General features: G+C 36.8%; 2 protein-coding genes across 6 annotated transcripts in view; both read left to right on the top strand.

Moving 5' to 3' along the window:
• Positions 1–25,877, top strand: part of Cdh18 (cadherin 18) — a 1,064,923-nt gene that overhangs the window by 886,855 nt on the left and 152,191 nt on the right. The gene's annotated exons all lie outside the window — the stretch shown is intronic.
• LOC110539824 (small ribosomal subunit protein uS5-like) lies at positions 1,321–1,865 on the top strand (the record flags this gene model as incomplete). Its single annotated transcript, XM_060381231.1, has 1 exon — positions 1,321–1,865. A coding segment is annotated over one exon (504 nt), but the record flags the coding sequence as incomplete, so codon positions are not given.

Here is a 25,877-nt window from a genome sequence, read left to right as displayed (position 1 = left end):
GAGCCATCTTTCTAACTATTTAGGATTGCAGTCTAATATGAATGCCACGTGAACTCACGTTTGCTTCTGACTCCCTGATAAAGCATATGGCAACTGTTGTCCTGGAATATTAATAATAAAAATCACTATTAGTCTCCTCACAAAACAATAGATATATAAGATAAATCTTTTGGTTCCTTTCTTTTCATTTTTATCATTATTAATTACCTTATTTTTTTACTAGACTTATGTAAGAATTTATATAGAACAGCTACTCAGAAAACAGTCATTCAATATTAACTAGGTAGAGAAAAATCACTTCTGTTTTCTTCCATGTTCTTATCTACATATCTGTTAGGATGACAGAAAAGTATATCTGTTAATAAGCCACTTAATTTTTCAGTAATAAATATATAACCTCGCCGTTTATTGGGTAGTAATCCTCAACATAACTGAAGATGTGAAATAAGACTCCAAATGCAGAATTATAAGATTCAGGATTTGCTTTATGACATGAATATATGTAGACACTATAGACTAAAGTCAAGGAATGAAAATATAGCTAAGAATAAAAGGCCAAGAAATATTTAGGATTTAGGTTACTGACATATTTTTCCACTATTCATTTAAGTATTGCAACAGAAAAATAGGCGGTGATTTAATAAAAAAGACTAGTACAAAATCAAATGATGTTACCATCCTGTTTTGTTGATGCTAGTGCAGGTCACGTAAATGGATTTGGGAAGAACTAGGTGCAGGCACAGCAAGTTGCTTTATAGGTAGCATGTCATCCGGTCAGCAGACGGTGAGAGCACACCTTGTAGTCACCTTCATTTTTTATTTTTGGCAATTAATTAAGAGACATCATTCATTACAAGACTATGTTAAATTACTTTAAAAAAGAGTCTTTCATAAATCCTTTAAGCCACACTGAGAGACTTTAACTGTCACTTGCTCAGTGCACTAAGCTGGGTTTTATTAGCATACAGAACACTGACTCTGAAATCCATTACACTCCTTCCTGAAATTCTCTTATCTGCTATTTATGTAATGAACAGAACTTACATTTTAAACTACTATGATAGATCATTTGGGGTATTGACCAAATATCCTAGAGTAATTTAAAAAGCATGCCTTACCAGTCCACAGAAGAAGACAAAGAAGCCAGTCCTGATGAGACCTGATAGACTAGAGTCAGATGGAAGGGGAGGAGGACCTCCCCTATCATTGGATTGGGGGAGGATCATAGAAGAAGAAGAGGGAGGATGGGATTGGGAGAGGGTGAGGGAGGGGCTACAGCTGGGATACAAAGTGAATAAACTGTAATTAATAAAAAAATAATTTGTCACTATTGGAAACTACAATGCTCACGTTGGTCTTGGTGTTAAGTGTTCCAAGGAGGTAGCCACTGCCATCCGAGGAGCCATCATCTTGGCCAAGCTTTCCATCGTCCCTGTGCGAAGAGGTTATAGGGGCAACAAGATTGGCAAACCCCACACTGTTCCGTGCAAGGTGACAGGCCACTGTGGCTCTGTTTTGGTGCGTCTTATCCCTGCCCCCAGAGGCACTGGCATTGTCTCTGCTCCTGTGCCCAAGAAGCTACTGATGATGGCCGGTATTGATGACTGCTACACATCAGCCAGGGGCTGCACTGCCACCCTGGGCAACTTTGCCAAGGCCACCTTTGATGCCATCTCCAAGACTTATAGCTACCTAACCCCTGACCTCTGGAAAGAGACTGTGTTCATCAAGTCCCCTTATCAGGAATTCACTGATCATCTTGTGAAAACCCACACCAGAGTCTCTCTTCAGAGGACCCAGGCTCCAGCTGTGGCTACCACATAAGGGTTTTTATACAAGAAAAATAAAGTGAATTAAATCTGTTAAAAAATAAAAAAATAAAAAATCATGTTAAGTGGATGAATAAATGTTTTCATTTCTAAAAAGAGTTATGGAAATTGAGTATTAATGAACAGTTTATGTTAATCTGAAGTCCGGGTAAAATAATAATAAATTCAAATGCTTTCACCAGACATTTTAATAATACATACATGAAGAAAAACATGGAATATATGATACTGTCTTTCAAAATTTTACAGTAAAAATATAATTATCATTTAAATAACAGATACTTAGTTTTCTGTATCCACATGGTAATTTCAGATTACTTACACCTCTCTTAAGGCACACAGTTATACTTTTTCATTTAAAATTAGTTTGTATTTATGCCAAATAAGTCTACATTTCACCCATTATTTTAGAAGAAAATTACAAGTAGATATAATTTCTTACTGGTTTTATTAGTGGTGGAATAGCACATTTTAACAAACTTTTTTACTAGACTAAGATCAAAGTGAATTCAAACTCTTTTGATCACCTCCCTGCATAGCAGACAATACATTTTCATATAAGACTATTGGTTCCTTTGTCACAATTTTGATTATGGAAGATCACACAAAAGTGGTATTTTTAATATCTCTATTCTTCCTGTGAGGAAAAATTTCCTGTTATTATTTTTTAAGAAAAGAAATGAGGAACCTTACTAAGTACATCTTGGCATTCAAGTTTACACTTAGTATTTAATTACATTACCAGGTCATGACTTATGCTTGAAGTTGAGTTACTTCACGGTGTTTAAGGGTGGTTTCCAAAATAACACCATAGTACTGAATGGTTTATTCTGCTGTATTGCAAAAAAAAATATATATTGATGTTTTATTTCCATTTAAAATATTTCTCTTAAAAACGATTCCCTAAGCTACATGTTTAAGTTGTTACTATAGTACTTAATAATAAATTTTTGACATTTTATCTTGAGTTCCTGTCATGCAGTAACAGAAATATTTCTGTGCAAGAAGTAACTGTAATCTGTGTCATAGTCTATTCTCAATATACTTCATGTTAAATATTATTAATTTTTCAATTAAAGTTTGCTTATTGGTCAATTAATGTTTATATTTAGATTTTGCTTTTCTGCATATATCTATTTTTCAATTAAAGTTTGCTTATTGGTCAATTAACGTTTATATTTAGATTTTGCTTTTCTGCATATATCTATTTTTTAGTGTTTGTAGCCATTTGGTTATTTCAGTAGGAAATAATTTCTATGTGGAAATAATTTCCATTTCCTTTACATTCTAAATCTAGGCCTATTTTTTCTTTTTCAGAGATTATTTCTCATGATATCATAATACTGCTCCTATCATTTCTTTAAAGAATACAGTCTTAGAAGAGTTTTAACTTAAAAATTTTCCAAGCCTTTTTCATCAAAATAAAATTTTACAATATATGTGTAGCAGAATTCGAGAACAATTAAAACATCAATTACTTTTCTTTAATTGAAAAGTATTAGATAAATTCTCTAAAACTTGACAGGATATAAATGAATTCTTATCAATTGCAACAAGCTTAAAGAAATTAGAGAAAATTAATTGAAGAAAAAAATAACACACCAGCAATACGTGTTTTCATGCACAAGTTGTAATTATGAAAGTTGATCCTATGGGATTACAGGATACCAGAAAGACTATAACAAAGTATTTGATAATACATCAGAATATATTTAATTAGAAGGAATCACACAAGGATCTACAGCGTTATAGCTAGAGTAGGGCTTTTCACAATCATTTTATATTTCACAGAGTACTACAGTTCATACAATAAAGTAATAAATTATAACAAATATGATCATCACACATCATATGTGTATATGAAATTATCATGGTGTACAGACAATTGTGAGCAAAGTCGGTGTTACAGAATGAGTAAGTAGCTAAAGTCGGGACCTTAGCTGTAGCACAGTGGTTATGAACACTTGATGCTCTTTCAGAGAACTAGGGTTGGGCTCACAGTCTGTACCTATTGGTCCAAGGTATCCAACACCTCTAGAGCTGAAAAAGAAAACAGACATGTACATGGGGCATATACTCTCATGTAAACTATTTTTTTAAGTGAGAAAAAGTAAATATGAAAGCATTAGATATAGATACTTTCAGAAAGAGTTGTAAACAACATTTAACATCTGCATTTTATTTTTATTTTTTAATTATTTTTATTATTACAATTTATTTACCTTCTATCCTGGTTTTAACCCTCTCTCTCATCTCGTCCTAGTCCCTTACATTCCCTTACTTTTCCTACCCTATCCCTCTCCCCTAGTACACTAATGGGGAAAACCTCCTCCCCTACTGTCTCACCCTAGCTTATCAGGTCTCATCAGGACTGTGTAGATCCTTTTTCTCTGTAAGTTAGCTATCTACCAGGGAGGAATGATCAAGGAGCAGGCGCTCAAGTTTATGTCAGGGACTGTCTTTTCTCCCCTTACTAGGGTACTCAGAAGAAGACTGAGCTGTCTGTGGGCTACACATGAACAGAGGTCTAAATCCTCTCTATGCATGGTCTATGGTTGAAGTATCCGTCTCTGAAATTCCCCAAGGGCCCAACAGTTTTGGTTTTGTTGCTCTCCGTGAGTGGCTCCTGTCCTCTCCTATCTCTCCCTTTTTCTATAAGACACACCACATTCTGTCCAAAGTTTGGCTGTGAGTCTCTGTATCTGCTTTAATTTTCTTCTGGATGAAGTCTTTTAGAGGAGATGTGCAGTAGGCTCCCATCCTGTTCCGCCCTGGCTTCTGGTGTCTATCCTATTTTTCCTTCTGAATGAGAATTAAGCATCTTCCCTGGGGTCTTCCTTGTTGTTTAGTTTCCTTAGGCCTGAAGATTTTATTATACTTATCCTATATTATATAGCTAATACATATAATTGATGTATATGTGTGATATCATGCTTTTGGGTTGCTCCACTCAGGAAGATATTTTCTAGTTCCCTCCATTTGCCTGCAAATTTCATGATTTCCTTGTTTTTAATAGCTAAGTAGTATTCCTCTGAGTAAATGTACCACAATTTCTGTATCCATTCTAAAGAGTTATATATTTAAAAAAAAAAAGAAGGAAACTACAAGTCTCTGAAGAAAGAAATTGAAGAAGATATGAGAAGATGGAAACATCTCCAATTCCTCATGGATTAGTAGGCTTAACATGGCAAAATGACTACCCTACCAAAAGCAATCTACAGATTCAATACATTCCCATAAAAATACCAACACAACATTTACAGTCTTTGAAAGAATGATTCTCAAATTCATATGTAAGTAAAAAGAAAACAAAACAAACAAACAAACAAAAAACCCAAACCAATCAAACAAACAAACAAAACCCAGAATAGCTGAAAGAATTCTGTACAATAAAATAACTTCTGGAGGTATCTCTATCCCTTATCTCAAGCTGTACTGTAGAGCAACAGTAATAAAAATTGCATGGTAATGGCATAGAAACAGAATGGTGGATGAACGGGATCTAACTGAAGATCCAGAAATAAACCCACACGTCTAAGGACACCTGAGTTTTTACACAAAAGCTGAAAACATACAATGGGAAAAGACAGCATCTTCAAACAATGGTGCTGGTCCAACTGGATGTCCACATGTAGAAAAATGCAAATAGATCCATACTTATCACCCCACACAAAAGTTAAGTCCAAAAAAAGTTAAGTCTAGAAAAAGTGGGGAAGAGCCTTGCACTCATTGCCAAAGGACAACTTCCTGAACAGAACACCAACAGCACAGGCTCTAAGAGCAACAATCAATGAATTGGACATCATGAAACTGAAAATCTTCTGTAAAGCAAAGGACACTGTCGTCAGAACAAAAAGACTGCCTACACACTGGGAAAGGATCTTCACCAACCTTACATCTGACAGAGGGTTAATTTCCAGAATCTATAAAGAACTCAATAAGTTCAACAGCAACAGATCATGTGATCCAATTAAAAAATTGGGCACAGATCTAAACAAAGAATTCTCAGTAGAGGAATATCAATTGACAGAGAAACAATTAAAGATATGCTCCTAACTTGTATCCTGTTTTCTTCTTCTTCTGGTGTACACCCTCTTTGCCTTTAAGAGTGGGGATTGAGCATTTTAGCCTCTTGATTAGTTTCTTTAGGTGGACAGATTTTAGTAGGGTTTATCCTATATTATATGTCTATATGAGTGAGTATATACCATGTGTGTCATTTTGCTTCTGAGATAGCTCACTCAGGATGATCTTTTCCAGATCCCACCATTTACATACAAATTTCATGATTTCCTTGTTTTTCATTGCTGAGTAATATTCCATTGTGTAGTTGTACTACAATTTCTGTATCCATTCTTCAGTTGAGGGGCATCTGGGTTGTTTCCAGCTTCTGGCTATTACAAATAGAGCTGCTACAAACACAGGAAACAAGTTAGGAGCCTCCCACAGAGGGCCTTTGAAAGGCTCTGCCCTGCAGACTATGAAAGCAGATGCTGAGACTTATGGCCAAACTTTGGGCAGAATGCAGGGAATCTTATGAAAGAAGTGAGAAATAATAATTAAATCTGGAGAGGACAGGAGATCCACAAGGAGAGCAACAGAACCAAAAAATTTGAGTACAGGGGTCTTTCCTGAGACTCATATTCCAACCAAGTACCATGCATTGAGATAACCTAGAACCCCTGCACAGATGTAACCCATGGCAGTTCAGTGTCCAAGTGGGTTCCATAGTAATGGGAACATGGATTGCTTCTGACATGAAGTGATTGGTCTGCTCTTTGATCACCTCCCCCCTGAGGGGGGAGTAGCCATACCAGGCCACAGAGGAAGACAATGCAGCCACTCCTGATGAGACCTAACAGACTAGGATCAGAAGGAAGAAAAAGAAAGCCTCCACTACCAGTGGACTTGGGGAGGGCAGTACTTGAAGAAGGGGAAGGAAGGAAGGTATTGGGAGGGGAGGAGGAGAGAACTAGAGGGGGGGTAACAAAGTAAATAAAGTATAATTAAAAATTTAAAAAAAATGCTCAATGTCCTTAGTCATCAGGGAAATGCAACTCAAAAAAAAAAACAAACAAACAAACAAACAAAAAAAAAACCTCATGAGATTCCATCTCACACCCATCAGAATGGCTAAGATCAAAAACTCATATTCCAACATGTGCTGGTGAGGTTGTGGAGAAAGGGGAACCCTCCTCCATTGTTGGTGGGATTGTAGCCTTGTACAACTGCTTTGGAAATCAATCTGGTGCTTTCTCAGACAATTAGGAATAGTACTACCTCAAGATCCAGCTATTCCACTCCTAGGAATATGTCAAAAAGAAGCTCAAGTACACAACAAGGACATTTGCTCAACCATGTTTTAACAGCTTTATTCATAATAGCCAGAACCTGGAAACAACCCAGATGTCCCTCAATGGAGGAATGGATACAGAAATTGTGGTACTTTTACACAATGGAATACTACTCAGCAATTAAAAACAAGGAAATCATGAAAATTTTAGGCAAATGGTGGGATCTAGAAAAGATCAGTGAGGTTTCCCAGAAGGAGAAAGACACAGATGGTGTATACTTACTTATAAGTGGATACTAGACTTATAAGATAGGATAAATATACTAAAATATGTACACCTAAAGAAGATAAAAAGAAAAACGACCCAGGGTAAGATGATCAATTCTCACTTAGAAAGACAAATGGAAGTATGAGAAAACAAGAAAAAAAAAGAAAAAAGAAAGAAAGAAAACAAGAAACAGGACAGGAGCCTACCGCAGAGGGCCTCTGAAAGACTCTACCTAGCAGTGTATCAAAGCAGATGCTGAGACTCATAAACAAACCTTAGGCAGAGTGCAGGCAATCATATGAAAGAAGGGGGAGTTAGTAAGACCTGGAGAGGACAGGAGCTCCACAATTTATTCGCTTTGAATTCTGGCTTTTACCCCCTCCTTCATCTTGTCCATATCCTCTTCTACTCCTTTGCCCATCCTTTTGTCCAGTGATAGTGGAAGTCCTCCTCCCCTTCTAGCTGGTTGGATTTTCACTTGAAAATTCTGGGAACCACCCACTTTAATACCAGAGTCATACAAGGGCAGAGCTCTAGTGCCAAACTAGCTTGCTAGAACTGAGCATAAATCATGGGATATTCTGGAAGGCTGCTCCCAGGTCCTTCTCCCTGGCAAGATCACCCTTCTCTCCAAGCCAACAGAAGAAGGATTGTCTGTGGTTCATGTTCCCTGCGTTTTAAATCTCTGTAAATTCACAGAAGAAGAAAAGAAACAGAAGTAGCAGCAGCAGAAGAAGAAGAAGAAATAACATTTAAAGTGCTCTTGAATAGGTTGACTAACTTGTTCTCTATCTTAAGGTCAAATGATTACAAGCTTCATTTATGGCTGCAGAAACTCTGAAAATCAACTGTCCATTCACAGAATCACAGAAACAACCCTGATTACCTTCAGGTCCAAAATTTAAGACCCTATGTTGTTTTTTATATACTCATGTTATTTTCCTTATTCTTTAAACTATTCTGATCAAGTGCTTACTTTATTAAATAAAAAGTACCTAGAAATTGCATAGACTTGCATATGTATACTCTTTCAAAAGGTAATTTTCAAACAGTCCTTTCACACATTATCTCTTTGGTTGTTATACTTCAGACAAATTGATAGTTAGGATAAAAGAATGCGCTTCACAAAGCATCACCACTACTAAATTAATCTTGTCAGCAGTGGCTGAGCCAAAGATGCAGCACCCCGGTGACAGCCACATCTGGCTGACAGAGATCCCATTTTCCTTAGGGATCTGCATTCAAACGTAGAGGTATTGCTGGCTTTGGAATGGAAATGTAGTCAGGAGGAACTGTTATGAATCAGAACTGGAGTTTATGACTTAGTTTACAAATTAACTACAGTCTTTAAATATGTGATAATGTACTTACTTTGCTTTTGTTTTTGGCTATTTTATGCACTTCGGTGTATGAAATTGTGGTCACACTTATACCACTCCTCCCACCCCGCTTTCTCATCTGGTTTCAATATTATTTTGTTGTTTATTCAGCCCTTTTCCCTGTCTTTTATATGTTATTTTGTTAACATGTATCCTTCTTAACCAACAAAAACTAAGTAGGAGCCATCTAACTCAAACATGTTTTTAGTGGGAAAATGTGAACACCTGTCAGTTCGGAGGTCTGATTTCTTACCTTTTGTTCTGAGGAACCCCTATAACCCATGGTCAGAATATTATTGTACATGAAGAAATGGAGCTAATAAGATAAAATGTCACCTGTCCTTTATAGCTACCTCCAGGAGTCGAAAACGATCATAAAACAACTGAAAAGACTGAAAAGCAATATTTATGTCAATATTTGAGCAAGAGAATCTATGACTGTCACATTGTCAGTTCACATACACTAGAGTGTCTGTAACCTGACTGCAGTAGCATCAACAAACCGAGAAGGAAATTTGAGAAGAACCAGAGCTATGCACAGCTTAATTCATGTTTGTTGCTCTCACAGACCCTCTGGAACTGAGTAAGAAAAAGCTTTCAATAGCAAGAGAAGTTTTTATATTTTCAGGACGTCCAAAATCAAGTGGATGATGATATTAGAATCTGGTGAAAGATGGCTTCCTCAATTTCAAATGCTGCTTGGTCCTGTGATCTCACATGTCAGGAAGCAGAAATGCTACTGTGTGAGGGCTCTTAAATGAGGAGAAAATTTGCAGGACACAAAGCTTACATCTTTCAGTAGTTTTTAATATACTAAGAATTGGTAATATTAATGCACTCAAAACCTGCATTGACTCAGATGATAATGTTCTGACATTTCTCTCTCTTGCTCAATGTGATTGAAGTATCCTGTGACTACGCTGATTCTCCAAACTTTAATAATTTTTATTTAATATTATGTCACTAAACATATAGAATCATTTTATTTTACTTTATTTTAAAATATCACTGATAAATCTACTCCTGATTCACCACCAAAGTATTTTTCTTAAATATGATGAAGATCATTCTTATTATTTAAGAAAGACTCTGAGGTACAATTTGATTTTATTTGGAAATATATACTTGGTTATACACACACACACACAGCAAGATAGAGACAAAGAGACAGAGAGACAGAGAGATATAAAGACTGGCAGACAAACACACGCTCACACAGAGAAAGAGAGAGAGAGAAGATCATACATCATATATATACATTGGCTACTTGCAAAAATAAGTGAGTTTTATCACCATCTACATTGTTATTTTTCTATTCAAAAAGGCTCAGATGTAGGCCATTGAAAGCTCAGTGTCCAAGTGTGTTCCCTAGTAAGGGGAGCAGGGATGTCTCTGACATGAACTCAGTGGCTAGCTCTTTGATCACCTCCCCCGGGGGGAGTGCAAGTATACCAGGCCGCAGAGGAAGAAATGCAGCCAGTCCTGATGAGACCTAATAGGCTAGGGTCAGAGAGAGGGGGAGGAGGACCTCCCCTATCAGCGAATTTAGGGAGGGGCATGGGAGGAGAAGAGGGAGGATGGTTGGGATTAGGAGGGGATGAGGGAGTGGGCTTTAGCTGGGATACAAAATGAATAAATTGCAATAATCAAAAAATTAAAAAAATAATAATAAATTTCAATGGTAATTATGCCTAACTGATGTTTTATTCATTTATAATAAAGAAACCTTTGAAATATACAAAAAGACAAATGAATAAATAAATCTACGAAATCAAAACAAGAGAAAAACATGTTGAACCATTTCAAATTTATTCCTGAAGCTGATAATAATAAAGTATCTCTGATAGAGAAAAGACAACTATTGAGTGTGATTTCGCACAGTGGTTCAGCTCTTGCCTAATATGTGTCTACTCTGGGTTAAAACGGAAGCAGTACAATATACAAACACATTACAATGTATTTAGTTATTATTTCATATATTTCTAAGTCATCACTTTATATTCAAAAGTGGTAGTCATAACCACTATTGGTGCCTAACATATTTTTACAATTTCAAAATTGTATTCTTACAAAAGTAAACATTAGAAAGTAGTTATTCCACTTTTCTGTGCACCTAAACCTTAAGAGGAACCTTTCTGGGACACATGGAGATGACAAGCTCAATACAATGTCAAGCAATTTTGTTCAGTAGTCAATGGTTCATTAAACCACAATTTATTAATTTAGATTCTGACTAGCTTGCATGTATCTCACACATATTTAAAAAGCATTACTCAATATTTAATTCATTTTTTAATTAAAATACAATTACATTTTTCTCTTTTCTAAAAGTATAGTATTTGGTTACAGTTCACATTATCACATTAAGACCAATACTAACACAATCTTTACCAGCCTCAAAATATACTTAATTATTAGTTCTTCATCTTCATTACATCCTGTTTGTGATTGGATACCAGCTCACATTCCTACAGGGTAGTAGTGTCCCAAATGGCGGCTTTGTGAGCCCCTCCTCACACACACTCACAGGCACATACACACTGATGTCACCTCTAATCATCACTTTTTAATATCTCACCTAAAATGAATTAAGTCCCATTTTCTAAGTCTTGGTTAATGTCAAAATGACATTCACTTGAGTTATGATCAAATGTCTATTTGTCAACAATAACAATACTCTATTTATTTCTGTTGAAAATAGATTATTTTCTCATACAATACAACCCAACCCCAGTTTCCCCTTTCTCCACTCCTCCCAGCTGCCCTCTCATAAACCCTCTTCCCAAGATCTAGTCCAGTTTAGTTCCTCTTCAGAAAAGAATAGTCTTCCAAGAGACAACAACCAAACAAAACAAGATACAATCAAACAAGTCGAAAGGCTTTCATACTGAAGCTGGCAATGGCAACACAAAAGAAGGAAAAGTCTCAAGAACAGACAAAGGGTCAGAGATAAACCTGTTCCCCCTATTGAGAGTCCGACCAAAAAGAAGCTAACAGACATAACAAATACCCAGAATAATACAGTTTAAAAGCTTTTTTTAAATGTAACATTTATCAGTTTCTATTTTACTTCTATTGTACCTTTCCCTCTTTGGAAATGTTTGATCATTTTAGCTGATATTGTATATACATCTACACCTGCAGCATATTCAGGTGTACTTGAAATAATTGAACTGCATCTACCTATATGCCACTCAAAAAGAGAAAGAAAAATGAAGACAGTTGTAAATTTTATCAATGCTGTCAATGTGTTCTCTAGAACAAGAATCAATAAATCTGTTTGAATGTGAGCATCACCAGCTTCAGACGATGCAATCACCTGTTTGAATTTTATAGTGTTCTCTGCTGCTATAAGAATTTATTTTATAAAAACAATATATGAAGAGATTTCTAGTGCTAATTCTGAATTTACTCGATTTAAGTAAAATGAACACACAAATTGATATTATCACTGGTTTTTTGAAGATGTTTGTGGTGTTATGACCTGTATAACATGTCATTGCAAAGGGTTACCTTATTCTTTTTTATGTGTGCAGAATAAGTCAGTCATAAATACATTTCTTTCTTTCTATCACGGAAGGTAACTAGCATAAAAATTGCATTCCTGTTGGTTATGCCTAAGTATATGTCACAGTAAGAATTTCAATTACTGAGGACTTTACATTTGAGAGGCAAGAGAAATCTCTCAGTCAGGGGGAAAAAAACGAGGAGACTGAAATTGTATCTTCTCTCGTGCTCCCTCTATGTATGAGAAGGATCAATTTGCTTTTATCTTAATCCCAAATAGAAGGAGCAATTGACTTCGGGGATATCCTGTAGAATTTACTGCTGACAGCATGTTAGGGAGTTCTTTCTAAGAGTGACAGAGTACATGAATTGATTTTGCTGCCAGAGACACCAGGATAACTGATTCTCTCAAACACAGAGTGCTGCTCTGGGGCTTGTTGTCACTTTCCCTGCAGTTTGAAAGGTTTGTTTCAAATATGCAGGAAGGAAGCTTGAATACAAGAGATAACCAGTGTGACACTTAATTAGCAGAATGTGTCCAATTTCCACTGCCTCTACATAGGTGATATGCAGAGAGTTCGTTTCCTATGTGCTTGAGAAAAGAAATATTGACTTAAATATAGTAATGGGACTTTAAAGCTACTGGCTTTTGCCTTAAACCTAGTGAAAGGAGGTCTAGGTTTTATTCCCAATCTTAACAATAGGCTTATGTTATCCCTTAACAAATTTTAATGCTTATCTTAGCTCAGGTGCTAGTGTGCCTCCATGAACCCTTTTAACGGGCCAGTTTCCTAAGTGATGAGAATTCTAAATTCTACAATTGCTGCAGCTGATGATTTGGGAATTAAAATATTTTCTTCAGAAATACAAAACTATTTTTTTTAAGTTTTTAAAAAATGATCATTCTCTCTCTTCTCTCCGTGTTGTCTGTGTGTGTGTGATTGTGCACATGAGTGTGTGTGTAGGGGGGTGCTTAATTCATGAGTTAAGATTTTCTTTTCTTTCTTTCTCTTTTTATCTAAGACAAGGTTTCAAAGTGAATAAACGGTAATTAATATAAAAATTTAAAAAATAAAGACACTTTGTTTTTTTGTAACTTTTGACTGCCCTGGACTCACTTTGTAGACCAGGGTGGAATCAAACTCACAGAGATCCCCTTGTTTCTGCCTCCCCAAGTGCTTGGATTACTTTTATGCCACAACACTGGGCTGAATTAGGATTTTCTTATGTGTGCTAGGATAGATTCAAATAAGTAATCCTCCTGCCTCAGACTCTGACGTGACTGGATTGCAAAAGTGTTGCACCATGCCTGGAAAACAATTTAAATATATATTCAAAAGGTTATAAAAACTTATACTTTTGTACTAATTGCATATATCGTATGATGTTTTCGTACATTTTAAAGTATATAATGTGCCGATAGAGGTAATTTTTTTTCTCAAATATATTTTTTCTTGTATTCTGGTGAAGGTACTGAAAGCCCTTTCAGTGTTTTTGAATAAACAGTATAACACATTACTGTGCTCACTATAGCATGCAAACACTCACAAGAACTAAAAAATGTTTGCTCCTAACTGTAACTTATATCCATTAGCAAAATTTAACATTTTAGAATTTCTTCACAACCAAATGTAACCATAGTATTATAAATATGATTTCTTCCTTTGTTGAGTCCTCACATGATGATCATCTTTTATTAATTATGTTTATTTTATGTTTACTATGTTATTTCAAGTAACATAATCAGCTGACGTTCCATTAATATTTTCTCAACTGACCTGACTACGTGTTATGCCTGACCAGTGGGCCATTCTGTCTATGAATCAGATTGGCTTCACATACTTACCAGCTGATAGAAACTTAGAGTGTTTCTGGTTCTTGTCAATTGTGAATAGACAATAAACAAACACAGCAGCTAACTGAAGTATACAGTCCATTTACAAAATTATTACATCATTTTTTTTTAATGTATAGTCATATAGTAAGATTGCTAGACCCTGCGGTGGCTTTCATTTTAAAATGCTGAGCAAAGTTCTTAGCACTGTCTATTTACAGAAATAATAACAATCCTGTCATTATGTACCAGGGTTCATTTAAAGTTTCAGCATTCTCTGCATTCCTTCCACCATTGTAGGTCCTGGGTTTTGCCTTAAACCTAGTGCTGTCTTCAGTCTGTTTGAAGTTTACTGCCCTCTGTGCAGTGGGGTGATATAATCATAACACTGATTTGCATTTTCATGTTGGTGGCTGACATTGATTTTTTTATGTGCTTACTATGTGCAGGCATTCTTTTCAAAAAGGTTGATTCCATATTTATTTATTTATTTATTGGCAATTTGTTTATGAGGAGAGTGGGGCAGTCTACCTCTTTGTGGTCTTGAGTTATTTCACCTCCATGGAGAGTGGAGCTGGGCACACCGTTCCTCCCCTAGCTAAGGAGTTATTGAAATTATGAGATGCTGGAAGATGAATGCATAGTTTTCTTCAAGAGTGTTGCCATAAATTGACATATTCCAGTGTAAAGTCACACAAGCAAGATTTGGGAAGCACAAACTGGTTACGATGTAGAAAAAAAATGGACAAATTTCAGAGGGAAGAGAAGAGAGTCAAACTTGGTAAATCTTATAAGAGGAGAGGCAAGTATAATAAAATACAATGTCTGAAATTCTCAAGGAATAAACCTGTAGGTTTTTTTATTCTAATAATTTATTTTCAAAGCTGGGAAGTTTTCTTCTATGATTTTCTTGAAAATATGTTCCAGAACTTGGAGCCTGGAATCTTCTTCATCTATTCCTATTATTCTTAGGTTTTGTCTTTTCATGGTGTCATTGGTTTGTTGGATGTTTTTGTCAGGACCTTTTCTGATTTTATGCATATTTTGAGAGATATATTGATTTCTTCAATTGTGTTTTCAGCGCACAATATTTTCTCCTCCATATCTTGAATTCTGTTGGTGATGCTTACCTCTGTCGTTTCTGATCTTTTTGCTAGTTTTTCCATCTCTAGGAGTTTCTCTGTGTGAGACTGAAATTCCAGCCAAGGATCATACATGGAGATAACCTAGAACCCATGCACAGATGTAGTCCAAGGCAGCTCAGTCTCCAAGTGGGTTCCCTAGTAAGAGGAGCAGAGACTGTCTCTGACATGAACTCAGACGATGGCTCTTTGATCACCTCCCCCTCGGAGGGGGGGGGGGAGAAGCAGCCTTACGAGGCCACAGACGAAGACAATGCATTCAATCCTGATGAAACCTGATAGGCTAGGGTCAGATGTAAGGGGAGGAGGACCTCCCTATCAGTGGACTAGAGGAGGGACATGGGTGGAGAAGAGGGAGAGAGGATGGGAATGGGAGGGGATGAGGAAGGGGGCTATAACTGGTATTTAAAGTGAATAAATTGTAATAAATAAAATATAATTGATTAATTAAAAATAATTTACCTTCACCTCTTTGCTTCTTCTTTCAGCATAAATAATAAAGAATCACCTTTTCATGACATATACTTTGATTTATATCTTGCTATTTGACTACTCTTCACCCCATTTTTTACATAAACTCTTTTCTTCAACATTTTCCCCGAAGACATAAGCATGTATATGACTGGAAAATACCAGATTTATTGCCTGCAGTATTTTTCAATGTCCTTACCTGCTTGCTTTCGACATACCTCTGTTACAGTATTATTAGTAGTATATTTTAGTCCTAATAATTCCCAACAGCTCCTCACCTAAAATTACAACTTTGCCCCGCTATTCCTATTGTGGGATGTAGTCTGGCTGGGGCTACTCAGGGCTGGTGCATGCTGTAACAATCACTGAGTTCATGAATAAAGCAGCCCCAATAGCCCAGAGGACGCCCTTTCCTGGGAGTCATCTTATGTTGCTTGCTCTATGGTTTTATTTTTATTCTTTATTCTTTTTCTTATTATTATTAATTACAATTTATTCACTTTGCATCCTGGCTGAAGTTCCCTTCCTCATCTCCTCCCGGTCCTACCCTCCATCCTTCTTCCCCCACTATGCCCCTCCCCTAGTCCACTGATAGTGGTTTTTTCCTCTATTATGCTGGAGTTCTTAGGAGCCTTATTTGAATTTCTTCAGCATTCATTTAGAGGTACATCCTCTGTGTCTGTTACATTATCTTATTATAATTTTTTCTCATAGCACTGTTTGCTGTACATTGCTAAAACAAATTCATCAAATAAAAGTCAAGAGGATGATGCTAATGGAACCAATCTCAGTAGTTACATAATTAAAATATTATAATTATATATTATGGTCAACAATTTGAATGCAATGCAAACAATTATATAAATTTTTAGTAACGGAATCCTCAATAAAAGTGCCAAATAGATTTCTTTTGCTTCTGTAATCGTGTTCTTACTTTTCTATTCTTTGGTAAGTCATACAATAGTACAATATATTTTTTCATATCCACTCTTCCATTGGTGCATGGTGAGGGCTAGCTTCTGGAGTGTGGGCAATTTATCAGGAGGCATATCACTGAGTATGCTGGTTACAGACCATAAAAGTACATTAAAATGTTAGTATTACAGGAAATAATTTACAAGTGCTTACTAAAGCTCAGGCATGTTTTTATAACATTTTAAGGAAATGTGTGTTAATATAATCACATTTCACAAAAGAAAATCAAAACACAACCATAGATTTTATTACATGTATCTGTGTTTTCTTTTTTTTTTTTATTTTATTTTTCTTTTTAGTTACATTTTGTTAACTCTGTGTCCCTGCTGTATCCTGCTCCCTCATTCCCTCTCCAATACCACACTCCCTCCCTGGTCTCCTCCCTGCCCCTTTCCAAGTCCACTGATAGGGGAGGACCTCCTCCCCTTTCATTTGACCCTGTTTTATCAGTTATCTTCAGGGCTGGCTGCAAAGTCCTCCTCTGTGGCCTAACAGGAATGCTCCTCCCCTGGGGGCGGGGGGGGGTGTCAAAGAGCCTGCCCTTGAGATCCTGTTAGAAATAGTCCTTGTTCCCCTCACTTTGGAAAACTACTTGGTTACTGAGCTACTACGGCCACATCCGAGCAGAAGTTCTAGGTTATATCCATAGATGGTCCTTGATTGAGTGTCAGTCTCAGAAAAGACTCTGTGCCTGGATATATTTGGTCCTTGTAGAGCTCCTATCCTTTCCATATCATACTAACTCCCCTTTTTTCATATGATTCCCTGCACTCATTTCTACCCAAAGTCATTGCTGTACTGAGTAGTTGGCAGAGAGAATTCAGAAACCTAGTAAAAATTAAAATGGATAGTTTTCAGTTCTTTACCTTATTTTAATTTTTTTACAGTTAACTTTTTAAATTTGTGTACTTTTTTATTAATTAGAGTTTATTTACTTTGTATCCCAACTGTAGTCCCCTCCCCCATTCCCTCCTATTCCCATCCTCTCTCCCTTTCCTCTACCCATGCCACAGAGTAAGGCAATGCAGCCAGTCCTGATGGGAACTGATAGACTAGGATCAGATATAGGGGAGGTGGATCCCCTATAGTTAACTGCTAAGTATTAGGAAATGATATGATGATTCTGCATTTTAGTTTACTGTATCTACTTCTCATTTATTTTTACTTTTTTTTCACATAAATATAGGAATGCAGTGGACAGTCCCTGAGTACACTCAGGGGACCCTCATTGTAAACTAGAAAAGCAAGGGATATGTCATAGTGTAACTTCAATGTGACTCATAGACTCTACACATTTCTAGTTTTAGCAGTTTTCTTTATTTTGTCTGTTTTTCTTTCATGAATATATGTAATTTTAAGACTGTTTAGTCTTGGAGAATGGAGTATTGATGCTAAATAAGCTATATAGAAGGAATTCAGCTTAAAGCTATAATGAACAAATCATATTGTATATACCTGTGTTATAATCATTGAAATCCCTATGAGTACAATGTGAAATTGTGCAATAGAGTTAATAAGAGCAACACAGTTGACATCTTTTATATATGAGCTGCATAGAGAGCTGAGCCCAAAGTTTTCTGATAAATCATCTGTGCTTGGTAGGGGCTAATCTTACAGAGTTTACTGTAAAAAGTCTGCATGAACCCACAAGAGCTTGACAGATTGAAGGTTGAACTTTGTACTTCTTACTCTTAAGTCAGATATACCTAACTCCTTTGACAACAAGCCAGTAAGACAATAAGCACAATAACTTCTCCCTGTCTCTATTATGTGGTCTTGATTCCTCCCTAGAGAGGGGTTTGTTAAATGTAACAAATGTGTGCTTTATTCTGATAGCTTTTTAATTGTTTTTTTAATTTAATTTAATTTATGTATTTATTTATTACAATTTATTTACTTTGTGTCCTTGCTGCAGCACCTTTTCTCCTTCCAGTCGCACCCTGTTTCCTAGTCCCCTGCTAGGGGAGGACCTCCTTCCCTTCTATCTGACCTTAGCTTATCAGGTCTTATCAAGGCTAGCTGCATCATCTTCCTCTATGACCTGGAAAGGCTGAACCCCACAGTGGGAGGTGAACAAAGAACTAGCCACCGAGTTCATGTCAGAGACAGTTCCTATACCCCTTCTAGGGAACCCACTTGGAAACTGAGCAGCCTATGGGCTCCCCTGAACAGGGGTCTAGCTTCCCTCCATCCATGGTCCTTAGTTGGAGTATCAGTCTTTGAGGGCCCTCCTGGGCCCAAGTTTTTTGGCTCTGTTATTCTCCTTGTGGGAATCCTGTCCCCTCCAGGTTTTTCTATCTCCGTCTTCTTCTATCAGAATTCTGGCACTCTTCCCAAAGTTTGCTTATGAGTCTTAGTATCTCCTTTGATACGCTGGTGGATAGAGTCTTTCAGAGTTCCTTTATGGAAGGCTCCCCCTGACCTTGTCTTCTCCTACTTCCATGTTTATCCTCTTTGCCTATTTGAATGAGGATCAGGAATCTTCCCTGGGGTTCCCCTTTTTGTTTAGCTTCTTTAGGGCTGGTACTTTTTTTTTAAAATATTTTGTTTTAACATATTAAAATATTATTTTCTCTGCAGAGAGATAGTGGTGCATGCCTCTATTCTCAGCACTCAGGAGGCAGGGGCAGAGAGAATTCTGAGCTCAGGCAAGCCTGGTCTACAAAGCAAGACATCCAGACAGCCAGGGATACACAGAAAAACCTTTTTCTGGAAAAAATAACAAACAATCAACAAATGCTATTTTCTTTAATACTTCTATACCGCAATAGGAACATTTTTCATGTGAAAAATTCATTGTGATTCAGTAACAATGATACCTGTACCACTTTGTTTAATCCAAATTTTTGTCTTCTTTGCATTTTTCAGCATTGCCTATGTTGGAGTTCGGTTCAAAGAAAACTTGTTTGGCATTCATAAGATAACTAAATGTACGTTTTTATTGGATTTTTCTTCCATTAATTTTTTTGAAACTTTTCTTTGAAAACACATCAACAACTTTTTCTAAACTGACATTTTTTTCATGCTGGTTATCATTAATATAAATATTTCCATTTATTATTTTAAATTCAGTGTTCGATATCCTTGAGATAGTATTGTTTTCAAATAAATTTGTAGGTACAATTTTTAGTATATGTCTCTGATGTATTAATGTTCTTGTTATTCATATATTTTTTCTCATTATACATCATCCCAGTTATCAGAAAGGCCATTGTTCTAATTATATAAGCCAAAATTAAATAATGCCAACACCAAAAACAAAAGTAATTTCTAGTAATCCCTTTAAGTAGGCCATCTATCAGAAAATTGTGTTGACCCTTTTTTCAGCAAATATCCTCACTTCACATGAAGTTTCATTTTAACATTATATTAAGCACCAGTAGATCAAAAGTTGAAGGTCATCGTTAGCAACAAGGCAAGGTCAAATCCAGTCTGGTCTACATGAGATCTTGCTTAATACATTTTCTTTATAATGTGAATGATAGAAGAAAGTTCCCTGAGAAAAAGCTGCACTGTCCATGGAAAGTTCTGTAATGTGGACAGAATGTTTATAAATTCAATGAATGTAGAGAGGTGTGAATGTTGCAGGTCTGAACCCTAATTATAGTTTATCCTGGGCTATCCTTATCTTTCTAAAGAACCATTGCTTGCTCACTTGTAGTTCCAACCTAAAATCCTCAGACTAATAAAAATTTCTGGAACACCTTTAACTAAAAACAAGAACAACAACAACAACAACAAAAACACTAGCTTCTAGCAATTGAAGAACTAAAATTGTGACCAGGTGGATTTTATCAGAAGTTTGTTTACTTACCTTTAACTACCTGCATAATGTTTCCAATAACAGATTAGAAACATACCTTGAGAAATGGTCTCATAGAAGACCCCTGTGCTCTGATATATTCTCCAATCAAGGACCATGTATGGATATAACCTAGAACCCATGCTTGGATGTAGCCCATGGTAGCTCAGTAACCAAATGGCTTCCCTAGTAAGGGGAACAAGGACTATTTCTGACATACACTCAATGGCTGGCTCTTTGACCACCCCCCACACCCAAGGGAGGAGCAGCCTTGCTAGGCCACAGATAAAGACATTGCAGCCAGTCCTGAATATACCTGATAAGCTAGGGTCAGATGGAAGGGGAGGAGGACCTCCACTATCAGTGGACTTTTAAATGGGCAGGGAGGAGATGAGAAAGGGAGGGTGGTATTGGGAGGGAATGAGGGAGGAGGCTACAACTGGGATATAAAGTAAATAACCTGTAATTAATATAAAAAATAAAAATTATAAAAACAGAAATGTATCTTGATTTATGACTATCTTTGTTCTCTTGATATAAAAATAACCACAAAGCAACTTGCACATTGAAACACAGAATTCTCCAGTCCAATTACCTAAAATATAGCTCCACAATTGTTTAGACAGATTTGCAGCACAGGAAAAATTCTCATGTTATATGCTAGTGACTCAAAGTCCAGCATATTTTCATGGACAGCCAAGTTGAGCGATTTGCCATAGGGTATCAATTTGCTCCTGCACGAGGTCAATCCTCTGATTGAACACCATCAAGCTTCCTTTTAGTTGAGCATTAATTCCTTTTTGTACAACTAAGGCATGAGCTACATTGGCTAAATGATTATTCAGGGTCTGAGCAGTCTGCCCAGGATGACTCATGGCTAATGCCCCGGTGGTAGCTCCAACAGCCGCCAATGAGATGGCAGTAACAATGGTGGCTGTAGTTCCAAGATCCCTTTTCTGTCTGAAGAGAGTCATAGCGTGAGGGGCATCAATGGGCACAGGCACCCAGCGAGGCATGCGAGTAACCAGGGCATACCTAAATTTACTAGCATTCCAGCATTGGGCAAAAAAGCAAGTATCATTACCACAATTACTTGGCTCTATCTGGTTAATAATGAATAAAAATGGGGGATATAAACAAACAGGTGTGGGCTTATAGGAAATATTATGAGAAGCCTTAACCCCCTCGTTGGAACATCCTGCATCAGTTCTAGAACTAGCAGTGGTGGTATCCGAGGTCTGAGTAGGTTCAGGAGACCATTGCCCCCAGGGGCGAGACGTGCTCCATGTAAATTGACTAACTCCATGTTTTCCTCCACTTTTGAAAGTCATTTAAGGTTCTTAAATTATTTTTTCCCTTTTTTTAAAATTTTTCATCAATTACACTTTATTCATTCTGCATCCCCCCATAAGCCCCTCCCTCCTCCCCTCCCAATCCCACCCTCCCTCCTCCCTCTGCTTGCATGCCACTCCCCAAGTCCACTGATAGGGGAGGTTCTCCTCTCCTTTCTGATCTTAGTCTATCAGTTCACATCAAAAGTGGCTGCATTGTCCTCTACTATGGCCTGGTAAGGCTGCTCCCCCCCAGGGGGAGGTGATCAAAGAGCAGGCCAATCAGTTTATGTCAGAGGCAGTCCCTCTTCACATTACTATGTAACCCAATTGGACTCTGAACTGCCCTGGGCTACATCTGTGCAGGGGTTCTGGGTTATCTCCATGAATAGTCCTTGGTTGGAGTATGAGTCTCTGGGAAGTTCCCTGTGTTCAAATTTTCTTGTTCTGTTGCTCTCCTTGTGGAGACCCTGTCCTCTCCAGCTCTTACTATTTCCCAGTTCTTACCTAAAATTCCAATCACTCTGCCCAATAGTTGCCCATCAGGCTCAGCATCTGCTTTGATAGTCTGAAGGGCAGAGGCTTTCAGAGGCCCTCTGTGGCAGGTTCCTAGGTTGTTTCCTGTTTTCTTCTTCTTCTGATGTCCATTACTTAAATCTTAAAAAAAAAATAAAATGATGTCCTTTATTTTTTTATTTATTTATTTATTTATTTATTTATTTATTTTTGTAGGAATTCTGTCTTTTTCAGTAATCATTACTGATCAGCTCCTTGGGTGAACTTGTGCTCTAACTACAGAGAAATTATGGTCAGCAAGAATCCTGTTGTAGTGAGGAACTCAGAGATCCCAAGTAGAATTTTAAATGCAGAGACTTAGAGCTTTGGGCTGTGAGAATTAATACTTAGGTCTCCAACATTTTCCAACTGGTCTTTGAGAGTTATGTCACATGGGATTTAGAGAGGAGAGCTCCCATTGGTTAGCAGTGGCTAGTGTTCCAACTTCTGAGCCCAGGTGTCAGGATCTCCAGCTGTTGAACCAAATTGGCAACTCTCTCCAAAACTCTAGTGATCAGGCCTTGCAGTTCTTTTGTGTAAGTTGCCTTTGCCTTGTCAGAGTCTCTCTTGCTTCCTTTGCCTCAGTTTCCCTATTAGCATTTTTTGCTGGCCTCTACTGCTCTTTGGAATTCTTCAGCCATCCCTAGTGTTACACCTCAGTGCTTCTAGCATTTTATCTTAGTTCTCTGCTTCCTTATGTTACAGCTCTGAGACATGAGAATCAGGGTTTTTTGCGTTTTGTGGGTCCTCCGAACTCAGGTACCTCCTAATGTTACAACTCACACCTTTAGGTCTCAGAGTCTTCAGCTTCTCTCCAGGAAACTTCAACCTCAGCAGCTCTCATGCCTAGAACCTTAGGACTCTAGTTTTCACTCTTGTAGTTGTAATCTGCTTTAAAATAAAACCACAATTAGGCGATATGTCTGATGAGAGAATCTTCTTACAAAGCATTCTATTTCAACTTTGGAAGAGCAGTATGAAATATAGTACTGCACCTGAAAAGAATGGAAACGAGTCTGTTGATATAACTAAAAGAGAGAAAAGGGAACATGGCATGCATATAACTAGCTTGCAGTTGCCAACAGCTTTCAGTTCTACTGATCACTGTCATCATATATAGTGGGTTCACAGATACCATATAATAGGCAATTATAGGCTTTACATTACACCCATCAGAATCTTTAAGTCACAAAAGTAAATAAAGGCTCTGAACAGATTGATTGAGAGTACATATAGGTGACCAGGGATATGTAATGGGTTAAAGAGCTTGTCTGTCTTTAACAGACATAGTGATGTGATTCAAAGCTAAGACAGGTTGTCCAGAACTCTCCTGACTTTAACAAGGCCAGCTGACACAGTGTTAGAGGCTGTGGCACCCATGTTTGTTGTGCTTCTCATGGTTCTACTGTGCTTTCCTAAATGAGTCAGAGCAAGAAACTGTCTGACTACCACTAAAGAAGGCTTGTTTAATTATCAGGTCATGCTCAAAGAAGACAGAGAGAAGGAAAGGGACTATAGCTGTGAATCAAAACTTTAAGATGGCCTGGTCTCCAATAGCTTAACTTATTTAAAAGTCAGTCCACCATGAAATTGTACTTATAATAAGACCTACCATTGACATTAACGTTCTTAACAGTACTTAATAAAGATGAACATCCAAATGAGTGCCCTAAAGAAGAGCAGAACCAATCTGCCAGTCTTATAGTACCTTATCAGTATTAAGAAAAAAGATGCCATTGTTATCTTCATGTATTCAGCTCAAGAGAGAAATGCGGGAATTCAGCCATTTATCTTCACTAAGAAATCCATAAATGAACCCATTATAAATCTGACTATTGTAATCTTACTGAATGTATTGTTAGCTACTATTACAAACAAAAACTACTCAAGTGCATTGGATGACTATAACTTGAGCACACACAGTTCTTATAAAATTTCTTGAAATTTTCCACACATGAAGTTGAAAGCTAGTTTGATGTAAACTAGTATTACCATTTCAGAGACCCAGAGACTCCAAAGGAGGTAGATCAATCAAGGGAAAAACACATCATGTTCCTTTTCATATTTATTTAATCCACCCTAAAGAATCTTCATTTCAATGGATGGTTTTATCACGGTTTTCTTTCTAAGCAATTTCATGAAAATTTCCTCCTAGCCATGACCCTGGGTACAGTGAGAATTAGCCTAAGTCATGTACATGTCTGCCCTCTTTCTCTTACCTGGCTTGTTCTGGACTTCCAGGCCATCTTCTTCAGAATATTTTGGACAGGCTTTTGCATTTTACTTTCATCTGCACTGTAGTTCTTACTTATTGAAGTATGTTGCTGAAATATAATTATACAGAAAACTCTATGCCTCTTGTTGAATTTACTAAGCATGAGGAGTTCTGTCTCTTCAGACCTCAGCTGCTTGTTTGTTTGTTATTTTCTGACTTCATCAAAACTGGGTCACTGGAGATTTCCTCTGCCTGGAAAGGAGATTTAGAGTGTGATGCATGTATTCTTTATTAGCTCAGGTTCTAGGTGAATGCTGTGCCAAATTTAAACAATTTTTCTAACACCAGTAACTTTTGTTTAAATAAGATTTTTCAATAGATAAATATGCTACACGAGATTAATGAGTTGTCACTAATCCTTTAAATTGCAAGTAAATATTGTGTTTCTTCCTCCCTCACAACATCACTGGGGTGTACATGCAAATTCAATGTTTTATATATTTAAAACTTGGGATTCAATGGTTTTAAATATGTGTTCACTCTAAAATATTCACAGTCAGTGTAATTAATATGTCTATAATCTCACAGGGTTACTAACAGTTTTATTTTGTGTGAGAAAGAGTAAAATTAAATATCATCTTAAAATATTCCAATAATGAATATATTTATTGCTTGTCAAAATTTCATACAATATAATTCTAAACGGTTATGCTATGGGCTAAAATTTTCTTCACGTTGCCCTCCCTATAATTCTTGGAACCATTATTCTACTTAAGCATGATCTGAGAGGTTTTGAATTACATATGTGCCTAGTATTGTGTTTTCCAAATTTGGGTAATCTGGCTAATTTCACAAAGCACAATTTCTCTAGGTTCATCAATCTTAGTCCAAAAGGCATGGAATCCTTCTTGTAACAATCAAAAATTATATACACACATACAAACACACACACATACACTTTATTCTCACACTGATTATGTGGTACTTCTGTATTATGTATTTAGATGTATAAATATTTATGCATATACTATACATGCATATGACAATTACTGAAAAAAGCCTTGGATTTTAAAGAGAGCAAGAAAAAGATATATGGTATAATTTGGAGAGAAAAAGAAGGAGGATATGCTGTAATTATATCATAATCTCAAATAGAAAATTAATGAAAAGAATATACCTTATACATTAATTACAGTATATCTTTGTGAGATATACTTACTAAGAAAACCACTGTAAACTCATACTTCCTTTATCTGTCAGCGCCTCCTAATCCATA

The sequence above is a fragment of the Meriones unguiculatus genome, chromosome 3 (genome assembly GCF_030254825.1).
Source record: "Meriones unguiculatus strain TT.TT164.6M chromosome 3, Bangor_MerUng_6.1, whole genome shotgun sequence".
NCBI classification, from domain to species: domain Eukaryota; kingdom Metazoa; phylum Chordata; class Mammalia; order Rodentia; family Muridae; genus Meriones; species Meriones unguiculatus.
Note: the sequence above shows the minus strand (reverse complement) of the source record. Positions and strands in the feature narration are given on the sequence as shown.